The sequence below is a fragment of the Salmo salar genome, chromosome ssa12, assembly GCF_905237065.1.
Source record: "Salmo salar chromosome ssa12, Ssal_v3.1, whole genome shotgun sequence".
NCBI lineage: Eukaryota > Metazoa > Chordata > Actinopteri > Salmoniformes > Salmonidae > Salmo > Salmo salar.
Genome location: NC_059453.1, coordinates 65,574,618 through 65,591,732, shown reverse-complemented (window position 1 = coordinate 65,591,732; position 17,115 = coordinate 65,574,618). Strand labels below are relative to the sequence as shown.

Below are 17,115 nucleotides of genomic sequence, written 5' to 3'. Positions count from 1 at the left end.
GTTACAGCCTTACTCTAAAATTGATTAAATAAATGAAACATCTTCAGCAATCTACACACAATACCCTATAATGACAAAGCAAAAACAGGTTTTTAGAAATGTTGGCAAATTTATAAAAAAGAAAAGAAATCAGATACCTTATTTACAAAAGTATTCAGGCCCTTTGCTATGAGACTCAACATTGAGCTCAGGTGCATCCTGTTTCCATTGATCATCCTTGAGATGTTTCTACAACTTGATTGGAGTCCAACTGTGGTGAATTTAATTGATTGTACATGATTTGGAAAGGCACACACCTGTCTATATAAGGTCCCACAGTTGACAGTGCATCTCAGAACAAAAACAAAGCCATGAGGTCAAAGGAATTTCTCTTGGAGCTCGGAGACAGGATTGTGTCTGGGCCCAGATCTGGAGAAGGGCACCAAAATATTTATGCAGCATTGAATGTCCCCAAAAACACAGTGGCCTCCATCATTCTTAAATGGAAGAAGTTTGGAACCACCAAGACTCTTCCTAGAGCTGGCCGTTCGGCCAAACTGAGCAATCGGGGTAGAAGGGCCTTGGTCAGGGATGTAACCCGAGAACCTGATGGTCACTCTAACAGAGCTCCAGAGTTCCTCTGTGGAGATGGGAGAATCTTCCAGAAGGACAACCATCTCTGCAGCACTCCACCAATCAGGCCTTTATGGTAGAGTGGCCAGACGGAAGGCATTCCTCAGTAAAAGGCACATGACTGCCTGCTTAGAGTTTTCCAAAAGGCACCTAGAGGACTCTCAGACCATGAGAAACAAGATTCTCTGGTCTGACGAAACCAAGATTTAACTCTTTGGCCTGAATCCCAAGCATCACGTTTGGAGGAAACCTGGCACCATCCCTATGGTGAAGCATGGTGGTGGCAGCATCATGCTGTGGGGATGGGAGACTAGTCAGGGATTGGGAGACTAGTCAGGATCGAGGGAAAGATGAACGGCGCAAAGTAGAGCGCTCAGGACCTCAGACTGGGGCGAAGGTTCACCTTCCAACAGGACAATGACCCTAAGGACACAGCCAAGACAACGTAGGAGTGGCTTCGGGTAAAGCCAGCCAGAGCCCGGACTTGAACCCGATCGAACATCTCTGGAGAGACCTGAAAATAGCTGTGCAGCGACACTCCCCACCACCAACCTGGCATAGCTTGAGAGGATCTGCAGAAAATAATTGGAGAAATTCAAAAAATACAGGTGTGCCAAGCTCGTAGCGTCATACCCGAGAAGACTCGAGGCTGTAATCTCTGCTGAAGGTGCTTCAACAAAGTACTGAGTAAAGGGTCTGAAAACTTATGTAAATGTTATATTTCAGTTTTTTTTTAATACATTTCTAAAAACGACTAAACCTGTTTTTGCTTTGTCAATATGGGGTATTGTGTGTAGATTGATGAGGGTAAAAAACAATCTAATCCATTTTAGAATAAGGCTGTAACGTAACAAAATGTGGAAAAAGTCAAGGGGTCTGAATACTTTCCGAATCCACTGTAGGTGACATGCTATTCTTTCTCTTCAAGTTGACAAATACTGATTGTATAAATCGCATATCTGTATTTTCTCAGCACATTCATATATAGTAAGCCATATTGATTCCAGATATGCTTCTCTTGGCTGAGGTCCATATAAGGATCTTGATATGCTGAAAATAAGGATGATTTCTGATGCATTTCTGAGTTTTCAGACAAACATGAAATCCATATTTTTCTTTCATGCCCCAATCATTTTTGGATTCCCTCCAGATATCATACATGGTATTGCCGGATATTGACTTACAGTATTAGATATGGACTCGCAAATTATTTTCTCTATATGATGATAATGATGATAATAGTATGCCCATCGGCCTGGGCTGGTGCTGGAGGAGGAGCGATGCGGCGGCAAGGCTGGATGCTGGGTCACTAAGGAGCAGGACGGAGGAGACCGGGGCAGTAAGGGGTATGGGAGGGGGGTCAGGGGCAGTGGGTTAGTGGGTTTAGGGTCGGTGCCGTTGGCTCTTACCTTCCCAGCGTATGAACTGGAGCAGGTGCTGAAGAAATAGCCCCCTTTCCCGCACAGGTTGCAGGGTCGTGTGGAGGTGGGATGGTATCCCTTTAAAGATTCTGCAGATGATGGCTGTGCAGACTACAGCTAGATGGCCCAGTTGGCCACAGTTCTTGCACAGCTTGGGCATGCCATAGTAGTTGACGGAGCCCCTGTTATTCCCCAGCGTGATGGTACTGGTGAGGTGTTGGACTCCGTCCACTCCTGTTGGGGGATGGTCTTAACGGAACTTGGTTCTGGTCTTGATGATGTCTGTTCTGGTCGTTGGTCTGCTCCGGTCCTGCAGGGGGAGGAAGGACAATCTTAGAGCGAGCAGACACACCTGGAAGTCTGTGACCCGAAAGTCAATGGAGGCACTCCCCTGTAGTCTACTCGCTTCAGGCGTAGGTTGGTATCTTTAAAGGGGTTCCTTCCTCCGCACCCTGGTTGTGGTGGTGTTCTCTGGTCTGGTCTGGTCTGGTCTGGTGTCTCATTCTAATAAAACTGCTCCAGATGGTTGGCGGTCGGCTGGTCCTTGTCTGGATGGTGGTGGCCTGAGGAGGGCAGATGGAAAAAAATAAGCAGGGGAGGAGGGCTGCAGGCCAGGGGGTAGAGTGAGTAAAGGCTAGCCATGGCAGCGCTTCTACTCGCCTCAAGGCCTGCAGTCCGTCGTCTCCTCCTCAGGCAGCTGGTCCAGTGCTAGTTCTGGATGCTGGGGGGGTCTGGGGTGGTCCGTCAACTGGGTAGTCAGGTCAGGCCGCGGTCAAGCCCCTGTTACTTTTCCTTCGCTCCCAATCTTTCAGGTGTCAGGGTGGTCCGTGGACTGGGGAGTCAGGTCGGGCTGCAGTCAAGCCACTGTTACCTTTCCTTCATCCTCAGTCCTTCAGGTGTCAGAGGGGTCCGTGGACTATGGGAACAGCACCAATCGCGGTCAAGCCACTGTTACTAGCACTGTCCCCTAGTCCGTTGAAAATAAAATAGAAGAGAGAGAAAGAAGGTAGAGAAAGGGACACAACCCCAAAAAACTAACGCTAGTTAGCATTGGCTCACAAAACTACCTTGAAGTATCTCTTTAAAGGGGAGATGTCATAGTATGCACGACAATGTGACTACATGTCGTAAAGCAGTATGTGGGTTATCTTCGGGACATTCTTGAGAGATCGTCATTAAAAACTACTCACCTAAAAGTGTCACGTCCTGACCAGTGAAAGAGGTCATTTGCCATAGTAGAGTGGTCAGGGCGTGGCAGGGGGGGGTTGTTTTGTAGGTATTTTGGGGTATCTGTTTCTATGTGGGTTTGTTCTAGTTATCATTTTCTATGTGTTGGTTTTCATGTTCGGCCAGGTATGGTTTCCAATCAGAGGCAGGTGTCTTTCGTTGTCTCTGATTGGAAGCCATACTTAGGCAGCCTGTTTTTCCTTTGGGGTTGTGGGTGGTTGTTTTCCGTTCTAGTCTAGTGTACCTGACGGGACTGTGTTGGTCATTTGTTATTTTGTCAAGTGTGTTCATTAAAGAGTTTGAAAATGAGCACTATCCACGCTGCGTCTTGGTCTCCATTTTACGACCCGTGTGACAAAAAGGATACTCCTCCGACTGTACATTCACTTTATATTATAGTCTTTATTAGCTTAAAAGACAAAATAATCTCAATTAAAAATAGCCTCGTGAAATGAAGAGGTGACCTTTGGATAAGACTGTAACCATAATCTAACAGCAAAAAGTCTTTGAACTCCCACATGAAAGTACAATATTGTATCTGGAGCATGGAGTAAAGCGCTCTACAGGGTGTAGGCCTTGTGTCCATCTATGTCTCCAGAGGTGGAGTAGCCCCTGTCGTTGACAGGCCAGCTGCCGGGGCTTGGGGCGGGAGAGCGGATGATGTGCTCAAAGAGGACCCCCTCAGGAGACAGGCCCACTCTGGGCAGGTAGAGTCTCACATGGTTGTCCTTACCAGTCCAGAACGCGTTAGGGTCGGCTCTACGGCTGGACGGCTCCCTCATGTTGCTGCTCCAAACAAACAGAACATACACACTACACATGTTAAACAGTACACATTCTTGTTGCTGTGGCTACTATCATTGTGCACTCTTAGAAAAAAGGGTTCCAAAAGGGTTCTTTGCAGAGCGATAGGATTTGATCAGAAGAACCCTTTTAGGAAGACAAGGGTTATTTTTAAGGTAAAGGGTTCTACCTAACTTTTAACATCCTATGAACCGTTTTGGGAAGATGATTTTTTGGAAGGCAAGAATGGTTCTACATAGAACCATATATACTATTTCCCAGCATGCTCTATTGCAGAGAGATTTATCAGAATTATTTGTTTTACTGTAATCTGTGTTTTTGAATGTACATTGAATGTACCGATTTATTGCACCCGTTACTGAGATGGTTGTCTCAGTTTAGATTATTGAGGTAATCTCAATCTTCTCTACCTTGGCAGTCATTCTGAATGCAGGTTGCGGGTGATTAACAATTTCAGTTGGATATCTTAACTCTGCCTGGATTCCAATAGGACTTACACATCACTTTGCAAGCCAGCATAATGTGACTTGCAGGCCTGATGTGGCCTGTAAACCAGGAGATTCCTAACACCACTGTGTTAGGTATAACTAAGCCCTCAAAGAAATGCCTTATGATATATGGAATATATTGTAAAAAATAATTTAATTTAAAAGGATAATAAGGCTGGTGGAACCGTTCAAAGAGAGTTCTAGGAAGAACCCTCCAAAGATAAAAGGGTTCTCGGTAAAACCATTCATAGACGATTCTAGGAAGAACCTTTAGATGATAAAATGTTTTTTGGTAGAACAATATACAGGGGGTTCTTTTAAGAACCCTCTGCAAAGGGTTCTACCCAGCACAAAAAAGGGTTTCCCTGTGGGGACAAACCGAAGAACGCTGTATGGTTCTACTTAGCACCTTTTTTTCTAAGAGTGTGGCTGCTTGCTATAACACTTATGTCACTTTCTCCTCACCTGGTCATGTGGGTGTACTCCTCCCTGGTCAGCCAGCACTCTGTCTTGTGTCTGACCTCAGCTCGACCTGTGGACAGGGTCATCATCTTGGGGCCCCGACGTACAGACCTATGGGGGGGGTACAAAGACCTGGGGAGAAGGCAGAAAACACCACAGGTAATGTCAGAGCTGTAGACTTCTCCTTCACTGTCAGAACTGCATGTGGTATAATACAAACTTAAATCACTATTCTCTGCTTGATTTGACTGTCACTGTGTGGTCAATTTGATCATCTATCTTCGGTTGATGACATAAATACTCACGTATCCTTGCAGACTTTGTGTAGAGTGGCCTCTTCCTCCAGGTCATGCTCCTCTTCCTCCTTCTCCTCGCCCCCCCGGGGGGTACTGCTGCTGTAACCGATCCAGGTCCTCAGACGGCCCCCACACCCCGGCATGGGATTGGTTCCTGCCTGCCTCAGCACGAGACTCTCTGGACGCTCTAGGACATGGTCCCCTGGATGCAGCAGAACTGAGGAGGAGCAGGTCACACACACACACCGACAATCAAGGTGATTTAAAGTGCTATTAATTGGTAACGAAGAGTACTTGTCACTTAAGGTTGTGTAATTAGAATAGAAGAGGTGTAAACATCATCTGGAATTGTTTGTGTATGTAAAGCCAAAGGGGTATATGTTTGTGCTTTACCTAATGCCTGCCTCAAGGTATTTGGGGTGCTGTGGGTGCTGCAGCACCCCCTGATAAATATAAATAATTTTGCCAAAATTAGGCTATAAAAAAATAATTTCCCCCAAAATTATATTACTCCTGCCTGAACAGACATAAATTAAATAATTCAAAATACTACACCAGAGAGCATCATTTATCTACAGAGGATCAATAGCTTCTAAAAAAAATAGCTGTGGATGAAGTTTTATCACAAACACTTACAGTCGGGAAGGCCGCAATTAGGGCAGCATCCAAGGCAAATATAGAACAGCCTGTTGCATTGTGGCCATAGATACAGGATAATCCATAGAAGGATTTTGGAACCTCTAATCCTGGCACTTTGACTGTTAAACTCATGGGTACACTAGCATTGGCTGCCAGTCCTGACTTGAATGGGAACTGCCATCTATGGGTTATATTTCTATGGTTGCGGCTGTCAGTTTAAAAAGAGAAGACAAATCTGTCTGTACAAGCAAAAAAAAATTCTCAACAACTTTGGAGCAATTCTGAGCGAATTGCACTGATTTTCAAAGTAGCGTATCTTCAGATATTGGCATGATCACATCACCGGTGAATACCCTATGCTTCATCTTCATCATTGGGTGAGTCAGTGTCACTGGAAAATTTATTTTGTAGCCTACTGTAGCCTATACTATACACTGGGTATACCAAACATTAGGAACACCTTCCTAATATTGAGTTGCCCTCAGAACAGCCTCAATTCGTGAGGGTATTGACTCTAGGTGTCGAAAGCGTTCCACAGGGATGCTGGCCCATGTTGACTCCAATGCTTCCCACAGTTGTGACAAGTTCGCTGAATGTCTTTTCGGGTGGTGGACCATTCTTGACACCAGAGGAGGCTGGTGTGAGGAGCTATAGGAGGATGGGCTCAATGTAATGGCTGGAATGGAATCATTGGAACGTTATCAAACAAATCAAACATATGGAAACCACGTTTGACTCCGGTCCATTCATTCCATTCAGCTATTACAATGAGCCTGCCTTCTATAGCTCCTCCCACCAGCCTCTGCTTGATACACACGGGAAACTGTTGAGCATGAAAAACTCAGAAACGTTTCAGCTCTTGACACAAACCGGTGCGCCCGGCACCAACTGCCATACTCGTTCAAAGGCACTTAAATCTTTTGTCTTGCCAATTCACTCTCTGAATGGCACAGATACACAATCCCTGTCTCAATTGTCTCAAGGCTTAAAAATCCTTCTTTAACCTGTCTCCTCCCCTTTATCTACACTAATTGAAGTGGATTTAACAAGTGACATCAATAAGGGATCATAGCTTTCACCTGGTCAGTCTATGTCATGGAGAGCAGGTGTTCGTAATGTTTTGTACACTCAGTGAATACTATATATCAGGGTTTTTGTTAGGAAAATGTGCCTCTGGACAAGTGACTGGGAAGATTTTAATTTATCATCTGATATTTGGAAATGTACTGGTCATCCATATGCATTGGGTGCATTACCTAATAGGGCGTCCACCCACGCAGCCAGCACCATCAATACACGAGGGAAATTGGCCAAATGAGCCACATTTACATTCCTTAAAAACAGCCTATAACAAATTACAAAAACACTATTCCTTGTGTTTCGATGTGTAGCATATGCAACACTTTATAGCCTATTGTTATATTGTTTTTACTTTCCTAAAACAATAATAGTCCACCTCATGGTTCAGTTGTCAGAGATTTCAGCAATAAATGCATCAGGGCATGCATAGACCTGTATAGCTAATTTTCCCCCAACATCGGACACCCCCTAACTTCGGACACTCTCTAGCGGTTGGAGGACTAAATCACCTCGAGCTCAACATTTAAATGGACTGCTATGCTTAGGTGTCTACTGTTTGATATTAATCTTTAGAAAATGAATATAAAGGAAGAGAACCCAGCTTAGGCCTAGCCCCAGAGAGCGATAGAGATATGCCAGCTGCATGCTACGACACCAACATGCATTTGTTTATCCTTGTCAGATGGGCTACTGCGTCTGCTATACCGATATATAGGCGTACAGAAGGAGATTAATTCGTACATTTTCTATCAGAATAATTTTTTTAAAAGACAAGCATTATATTGTTAGATTGTAGGAGTAACTCTGGTAGGACTAAAACATTATTTGTCACCTCAAGTTCAACTGTCAGAGTCAGTTGGAACGTGGGTGTGCTCTACCTTCATATCATAGGCTGCAGTATACGCTAATAGCCCCAACACACCAAACCTTCACAAAAGTTCCTAAACTTTATTAGGGTAATATCAAAAGTAAGTCAAGCCATTGTTTATAGGTAAAATACGAGAAGGATATTATATCGCGGAAAACACAACATTACAGTTGGAACTTAAATTGGCCAAAGAAAATCGCTCAACAGAATGAAGCAAAACACTTGGAACTGGGCTTAAACCTTCACAAAAGTTTTGAACAGGCTATATTGCAGCAATTACCAAGAAAGGCTAGCACCTAACTTACCCAACAAATGACAGCAATAGAGTAATTATATGTATTTAACAAAATGCCTACTTATACAGTACCTATCTTAAAATAAATACTGAGCACATAATTAAAAAGACAGATCAAACTTAATTTAGCCAACCTAAATTTCTCTACAGAATGAAACCAAACACGTTTTGCATATTTAAAGAACTGGTTAAGATACAGTTGAAGTCGGAAGTTTACATACACTTAGGTTGGAGTCATGAAAACTCGCTTTTCGACCACTCCACAAATTTCTTGTTAACAAACTATAGTTTTGGCAAGTCGTTTAGGGCATCTACTTTGTGCATGACGCAAGTAATTTTTCCAACAATTGTTTACAGACAGATTATTTCACTTATAATTCACTGTATCACAATTCCAGTGGGTCAGAAGTTTACATACACTAAGTTGACTGTACCTTTAAACAGCTTGGAAAATTCCAGAAAATTATGTAATGGCTTTAGAAGCTTCTAATTGACATCCTTTGAGTCAATTGGAGGTGTACCTGTGGATGTATTTCAAGGCCTACCTTCAAACTCAGTGCCTCTTTGCTTGACATCATGGGAAAATCAAAAGAAATCAGCCAAGACCTCAGAAAAAAAATTGTAGACCTCCACAAGTCTGGGTCATCCTTGGGAGCAATTTCCAAACGTCTGAAGGTACCACATTCATCTGTACAAACAATAGTACGCAAGTATAAACACCATGGGACCACGCAGCCATCATACCGCTCAGGAAGGAGATGCGTTCTGTCTCCTAGAGAATAACGTACTTTAGTGCGAAAAGTGCAAATCAATCCCAGAACAACAGCAAAGGACCTTGTGAAGATGCTGGAGGAAACAGGTACAAAAATATCTATATCCACAGTAAAACGAGTCCTATATCGACATAACTTGAAAGGCCGCTCAGCAAGGAAGAAGCCACTGCTCCAAAACCGCCATAAAAAAGCCAAACTACGGTTTGCAACTGCACACGGGGACAAAGATCGTACTTTTTGGAGAAATGTCCTCTGGTCTGATGAAACAAAAATAGAACTGTTTAGCCATAATGACCATCGTTATGGGGAAAAGGGGGAGGCTTGCAAGCCGAAGAACACCATGCCAACTGTGAAGCACAGGGGTGGCAGCATCATGTTGTGGGGGTGCTTTGCTGCAGGAGCGACTGGTGCACTTCACAAAATAGTTGGCATCATAAGGTAGGAAAATTATGTGGATATATTGAAGCAACATCTCAAGACATCAGTCAGGAAGTTAAAGCTTGGTCGCAAATAGGTCTTCCAAATGGACAATGACCCAAAGCATACTTCCAAAGTTGTGGCAAAATGGATTAAAGACAACAAAGTCAAGGTATTGGAGTGGCCATCACAAAGCCCTGACCTCAATCCTAAAGACAATTTTGGGCAGAACTGAAAAAGTGTGTGTGAGCAAGGAGGCCTACAAACCTGACTCAGTTACACCAGCTCTGTCAGGGGGAATGGGCAAAATTTCACCCAACTTATTGTGGGAAACTTGTGGAAGGCTACCCGAAACGTTTGACCCAAGTTAAACAATTTAAAGGCAATGCTACCAAATACTATTTGAGTGTATGTAAACTTCTGACCCACTGGGAATGTGATGAAAGAAATAAAAGCTGAAATAAATAATTATCTCTACTGTTATTCTGACATTTCACATTCTTAAAATAAAGTGGTGATCCTAACTGACCTAAGACAGGGAATTTTTTACATAATTAAATGTCAGGGATTGTGAAAAACTGAGTTTAAATGTATTTGGCTAAGGTGTATGTAAACTTCCGACTTCAACTGTAAATACATACGCATACAATAATAACAATGATATAAAATAATAATAATGATGAAACAAAGTATTATTTTGGCCATTTTGTGCTAATGTCTTCTATCATGTAAATGACGTAGAATTGCATGAAATGCGTTTATTAAAGGCCCATTTGTTTAACAGACCCTGCTAAAACATGTTAACCCAAGTGTGTAAATCCTAAAAACGTGTCTGCTCAACTGTATGCCACCATGCAAATGCGATTATAGATGCATGCAATGCATTATTATAAAGGTGTCCACCCCCATCCAGCACACCCAACTAAACCTCTTCCTGTGGCTATGTGCTTGGGTGTCTAGTGTACTGTGTTCGTGTATTGTGTGTGTCATATTTGCTGTATGTGTGTTTTTTTATGGGTCTCACCTCTCTCCAGTGTGGCCTGGTTGACCGTGACCCCCTGTGTGTGACACTGGTCCAGTGAGTCCAGGTACTCCGCCAGACACTGTCTCCTGAACCTGTCCACCGCTCGGGCCGTGTCTCCTCCCAGAGAGGACGGGTGGGAGTGGGCGTCCTGGGTGGTGTTCCCTGTACACACTGTCTTCATGATGGCCAGCACCTCCTCATCCTGCATGCCCTCCTACAGACCAGGTTAGAGTCAGAGAGTGAGAAACAGAGAGAATGTCCTTAATAGCCTTGATGCTCTGTAGTGACAACTGTCTTTGGACAGGAGGTGTCCTGCCTGTAGGATTTGATTGTGTTGGTCCTGCCCTCACCTTGATCCTGTTGCGGCGGTGCTGCTGGATTAGGGCCTGCTCCTGCTGCTCCTCCAGAGACAGGGGAGCCTGTAGGCACAGCTCAGGACTGGGGAGGGGCAGGAGCTGGGCACCATGCCTCCCCGACCCACGCTTAAGACCACGGCTCCACACTGGCCTCCGTGCTGAGAGGAGAAGAGGGGATAAGAGGGAGGGGAGGGGAGGGGAGAGGAGACAAGGCAATGGGAGGTCTTTCTAGCACTGCATTTGTATCCATTTAATCACATCATACAACTTAACAATGCTACACAATGCTGATTGGGTGATGAGCTGAGAGGATCATGTCTCCATCTTTACTAACCTGGGATGCTCGGAGACCGCTGCTCCCTGCCCCTCACTCTCTCTATTTCCCTGTTGCATCCCTTCTCCAGCTCTAGCTCTCCTCTCTCTGTCAGGCCCCTGCGGCCCCAGCTGGCACTCTCCTCCTTCTCCCTCTCTAGGCTCCAGGCCTTGATGCCCTCCGCCAGGTCCTTCACTGTCACTGTGTCCCCTTCCATGCCGCTAAGAGTGGACACCAGGTCATCCAGATGCTCTGGCACCACAGGGAGGCCCTCCTGATGGAGATGCATCAATATCAATAAAAACACACATAGGCTTACACTCACACGGATTGCCATGTCATTATATTATTTATAGGATCACTACCTTCTCAAACACATCTCGGAGGTCATTTCGACTGATGCGTCCCGTGCCATGTTTGTCAAGCCTCTTGGCCAGTTCAGAGGGTCGGAGCTTGTGAGTGTGGAGGTACCTCCTTACCTCCTTTACCTCGCGCAGTGGGGACCGGACTGCGCGTGCGCGAGGCACATTAGCCCGCCGAGAAGGACGGGTCGGGCTGGCACGTGTTCTGGCCTGGAGAAGGGATAGAGAAAGGTGATTAAGACAAGTAACATAATGGGGTCTATGAGCCATGGAGGCATCACTCATTGATGATTTCCCAGTGAACACATGTCTATGCATAGATAATAAACAACGAGCGAGTAGCAGCGTAAAAACAAAGGCGGGGGGGGGGGTTGTCAATGTAGATAGTCCAGTTGGCCACTTGATTAATTGTTCAACAGTCTTATGGCTTGGCAGTAGAAGCTGTTAAGGAGCCTTTTGGGCCTAGACTTGGCGCTCCGGTATGACTTGGGTGACTGGAGTCTATGACAATTTTTTGGGCCTTCCTCTGACATCGCCTAATATAAACAGTAGGTCCTGGATGGAAGGAAGCTTGGCCCCAGTGGTGCGCCTTACGTTCAGATGCCCAGCAGTTGCCATACCAGGCGGTGATTGAACCGGTCAGGATGCTCTCGATGGTGCAGCTGTATAACTTTTTGAGGATCTGGGGACCCATGCCAAATCATTTCAGTCCCCTGGGGGGAAAAAGGTGTTGTCGTGCCCTCTTCACGACTGTCTTGGTGTGTTTGGACCATGATAGTTTGTTAGTGATGTGGACACCAAGGAACTAGAAACTCTCAACCCGCTCCACTACAGCCCCGTCGATGTTATTGGGGGCCTGTTCGGCCCTCATTTTCCTGTAGTCCAGATCAGCTCCTTTGTCTTGCTCACATTGAAGGCGAGGTTGTTGTTCTGGCACCACACTGCAGTTCTCTGACCTCCTCCCTATATGCTGTCTCATCGTTGTTGGTGATCAGGCCATCCGCTGTTGTGTCGTCAGCAAACTTAATGATGGTGTTGGAGTTGTGCTTGGCCATGTAGTCGTGGGTGAACAGGGAGTACAGGAGGGGACAAGCACGCACCGATGAGGGGCCCCCGTGTTGAGGATCAGCGTGGCAGATGTGTTGTTGCCTACCCTTACTACCTGGGGTGGCCTGTCAGGAAGTCCAGGATCCAGTTGCAGAGGGAGGTGTTTAGTCCCAGAGTCCTTAGCTTAGTGATGAGCTTCGTGGGCACTATGGTGTTGAACGCTGAGCTGTAGTCAATGAACAGCATTCTCACATAGGTGTTACTTTTGTCCATGTGGGGAAAAGTCAGTGTGGACTGCGATTGAGATTGCGTCATCTGTGGATCTGTTGGGCCGGTGTGCGAATTGGAGTGGGTCTAGGGTTTCTGGGATGATGGTGTTGATGTGTCATGACCAGCCTTTCAAAGCACTTCATGGCTACAGGCGTGAGTGCTACGGGTCGGTAGTCATTTAGGCAGGTTCCCTTAGTGTTCTTGGGCACAGGGACTATGGTGGTCTGCTTGAAACATGTAGGTATTACAGACTCGGTCAGGGAGAGATTAAACACAAAGGCTTCTGTCCTGCTGTCCTGCCGATGCAAGGAAAACTGGCCAGCTCTATATTATCCATATAGTCGTTCAGCCACGACTCAGTGAAACATAAGATACTACAATTTTTAATGTCCCGTTGGTAGGATAATCTCGAACGGACATCATCAAGTTTATTTTCCAGTGATTGCACGGTGGCCAATAGAACTGATGGTAGAGGCGGGTTACCCACTCGCCGATGAATTCTCACAAGGCACCCCGATCTCCGCCCCCTGTATTTACGTCTTTTCTTCACGCGAATGACAGGGATTTGGGCCTGGTCTCGGGGAACCAAAACATCCTCTGCATCGAACTCATTAAAGAAAAACTCTTTGTCTAGTTCGACGTGAGTAATCGTTGTTCTGATATCCAGAAGCTATTTTCGGTCATAAGAGACGGTAGCAGCAACATTATGTATAAAATAAGTTACAAAAATTGCAAAAAAACTAACAAAATAGCACAGTTGGTTAGGAGCCCGTAAAACAGCAGCCATCCCCTCCGGCGCCATTATACATCATTAAACTTAAAAACTACATTAACACGTAGATGTCTATGATTGGTTCAGATTTGGTCTGGTCAGAACAAACCAAATGTGGTCTTGTTTGGGGGCGGATGTCATTATAATAATACCCTGCATGCTTTGCAAGTCTTTATTTTTTTACATTTACATTTTGGTCTTTTAGCAGATGCTCTTAGTCAGAGTACTTACCGCCAGTGCATTCAATTAAGGAAGATAAACAACCACATATCACAGTCTTAGCAAGACTGTAAAAGTGTGTTATTGTAGTTTGTGTTCTGTTGTTGTTTTTTGTTGGTCTGAAAACTTGCCACTTCTAATGCTTTTTGAAAAACACATAATGGGAGGAATAATAAATATTCCATAATGCAATCTTCAGTTGGCTCCAATTAGAATAAAAAATGATGAATGTGATAATGCTTTCTATATATGTGAATGAAAGTACAGTTGAAATTTGGCCATAGAAACAAAAAAATAATCAATTTTAAAGGTCTATTCAACTTTAATTCAGAACCGAAAATGAACTTGAATTCAACGCCTGGAAAAAATGTCTACAATACATATTTTCAACATAATTCTGCTCACTGGGGTTACCTTAAGAGCCTCAGGGGGTGTCAAAGTAAAACCCAGGACAGGTGAGGGAGTTCTCTGCTTCTTTTTCTCTCTTTCCACAACCAACATCTCCAGCTCGGTCACCGTCGGCTTGCTGTTAACCCACTTCGACAAGTCTCCGAGACTATCGAACTGTCGACGAAATGACCTCCTTTGGTTAACCCAGTCTTGGTGCTTCGCGTCATTACCTTCCAAAGGCATCACTGTCATTGGAGCACCACTGACTCTGTCCCCTGTTCCCGACACCATGGCCGCCACTGACCCATATCGGCTTTTTGTCAGCACTTGGCTTTCAGGCTTCGGCATGCAAACGGGCCGTTTGGGCATCGGTGGCGCGATGAAAACCCTGTCCCGTGTTTTAGCGGGACCGAACACTCTGCTTGCCATTTTGTAGAAATATGTCTGCAATAAATCTCTCTTTTTAATGCGCGCCAGTTGTTCCTCTATCTCCAAATCATCCATGTTTGGGTGCTGAGATTATAGACCTAGTCAAATGAAACAGTTTGGGATTTATATTGTATATAATGTATTCCTATTGTAAATGGAGAAGTAGCGACACCAGTTCTGTTTTCAGCATTCGACTTGTCATGGCCGTCTACTCTTGGGGAGTAGCGCTGGTTCTCGATACACTCGTGCGTGTTTACGCATGGTAACCATGGAACCTTTTGTTGCTTTTGCAGGGGCCACTCCATACTGTAGATGCTGTAAAGATGTCAGTCGAACTCGACCAACAATGGAATTGCCATGGAAACGCGTGGGGGTCAAAGTAATGGACTTCAGGATTTTTGGAGTCGACCACGATTCCGACTCCTGTTGTTAGAGTCGAAGACTCCGAAAACAAGCTGAAATTGATGCGCACACATGTACACACCACCTCATTATTGCAGAGTCCTACTAGACTACATGCGGGTTCAAGAGGACTGGCATGAGCATGATGCTGCCTATTTGGTCATCAACTAGAAGGTGATGTGTTGGAACTAGAATATTTCAGTGATATTTCTGCTGTATGCAGCCTTGACGATCACATGGGATGATGCGGGGCACTATGCTGATAAACCTATTCTTTACCATGTTATAGCCCTATTCGGACGGGTATTACTAGAGATGTTGGTTTTGTCATTATTATCCAAGCATGTGCGTTATTCCAGAGGACAATTCACACACCATATTTTTTTCCAAACTGCCCCCTGTAATTCTAAACGTTTTAAAATATAATTTACATTTACGACAGAAGCCTGGAGGGTTTGATTGTAGGCATGAAGATATTTCAACGTCATGGTCTATACTGATAACTCGTGCTTGGCTGCCAAATGTATAGATGTTCCCATAACATTTAAATTTATAAAGTGTGATCATAATCATTATTTTAGCGATCCATGGTTGACGACCTTCCTAATAACAATGCACCCCATCCGGCTGATTTCAATAAATAAGCTATAGGCACAATATTTTTTATTGCACATTGATGGCTAATTAAACTGATGCATTTGGCAATGTTTAATTTCAATTAACTGGCACAATGAAGAATAGCTTAGCCATACACATTGATATCTTAATATATACTTGAATATACTTTTGGTGAATTTACAAGGCATTGCTCGTAAATGACAGATTTGACGAATATCCACTTTGTTACATCAGATTTGTTCAATGTGTGCCAAAGATGGCGCTGAAGAACATGGCTGACGTTTTACATTCTCCCAACCAATTGTGTTATTTTGTTAGTTTTTTTTTGCATTTTGTGTAACTTATTTTAACTTATGTTGTACATAATGTTGTCTTATGACCAAAAATACCTTCTGGACATCAGAACAGAGATTACTCACCGCAGACTGGAAGAAATGTTTTCCTTTAACGAGTCCGACGAGAAGAATATACTGTACTGCTTTCACTGGAACAGACCCAGATCCCTGTCATTTGCTTGAAAAAAAGATGCAGGAAAAGGGGCCGCAGATCGGGCTGCCTTCTGAGAATCCGTAGGTGAGCGAGTAAACTCCCACTGCCATCCGTTCTTCTTGCTAACGTGCAATCATTGGAAAATAAAATTTATGACCTACGATTAAGATTATCCTACCAACGGGAGATTAAAAACTGTAATATCTTATGTTTCACCGAGACGTGGCTGAACGATGATACAGATAATATAGAGCTGGCAGGATTTTCCATGCACCTGCAGTACAGAGAAGCTACATCTGATAAGACGAAGGGTGGGGGTGTGTGTTTATTTGTCAATAACAGCTGGTATGCGATGTCTAATATTAAAGAAGTCTCGAGGTATTGCTCGCCTGAAGTAGAGTACCTTATGATAAGCTGTAGACCACACTATCTACCAAGAGAGTTCTCATCTATATTATTTGTAGTCGTCTATTTACCACCACAGAACGAAGCTAGCACTGAGACCGCTCTCAACCAACTCTATAAGGCCATAATCAAAGAAGAAAATGCTCACCCGGAAGCGGTGCTCCTAGTGGCCGGGGACTTTAACGCAGGCAAACTTAAATCAGTTTTACCACATTTTTACCAGCATGTCACATGTGCAACCAGAGGGGAAAAAATCCTGGACCACCTTTACTCCACACACAGAGATATCAGGTTTCAGGTAAGACTCAGGTGCAGACTGTGTTGAAATAACAATGTTTACTGCAAACACAGCGGCAGGCAGACGACAGGTCAAGGCAGGCAGGGGTCGATAATCCAGAGTAGCGGCAAAGGTACAGGGCAGCAGGCAGGCTCAGGGGCAGGCAGAGTGGTCAGGCAGGTGGGCTCAGAGTCAGGACAGGCAAGGGTCAAAACCAGGAGGACGAGAAAAAGAGAGACTGAGGAAAAACGAGCTTAGAAAATGCTGGTTGCCTTGAACAAGACAAACTGGCACAGACAGACAGAAAACACAGGTATAAATACCCAGGGGATAAGTAGGGAAGATGGGCGACACCTGGAG

The 17,115-nt window shown here is 44.5% G+C and overlaps 1 protein-coding gene across 1 annotated transcript; it reads right to left on the bottom strand.

Annotated features, from left to right (window-relative positions):
• Window positions 1-3,586: 3,586 nt before the first annotated feature.
• Window positions 3,587-15,039, bottom strand: si:dkey-197j19.5 (EF-hand calcium-binding domain-containing protein 12). Its single transcript, XM_014132818.2, has 8 exons — window positions 14,160-15,039; window positions 11,441-11,647; window positions 11,097-11,349; window positions 10,757-10,920; window positions 10,407-10,620; window positions 5,320-5,527; window positions 5,018-5,146; window positions 3,587-4,046 (listed from the first exon to the last, which is right to left on the bottom strand). Exons 1-8 carry the CDS (start codon window positions 14,637-14,639, stop codon window positions 3,821-3,823), a joined length of 1,881 nt encoding a protein of 626 aa, XP_013988293.1. The 5' UTR covers window positions 14,640-15,039; the 3' UTR covers window positions 3,587-3,820.
• Between the last annotated feature and the right edge of the window lie 2,076 nt (window positions 15,040-17,115).

Excerpts from the sequence above, each read along its gene's own strand:
- si:dkey-197j19.5 (XM_014132818.2), bottom strand. The coding sequence starts at position 14,639 with ATGGATGATTTGGAGATAGAGGAACAACTGGCGCGCATTAAAAAGAGA. Across the intron at positions 10,921-11,096 it reads GCGGTCTCCGAGCATCCCAG|CACGGAGGCCAGTGTGGAGC; the intron begins GTTAGTAAAGAT and ends TTCTCCTCTCAG. Across the intron at positions 5,528-10,406 it reads CCAGGCCACACTGGAGAGAG|TTCTGCTGCATCCAGGGGAC; the intron begins GTGAGACCCATA and ends GCTCCTCCTCAG.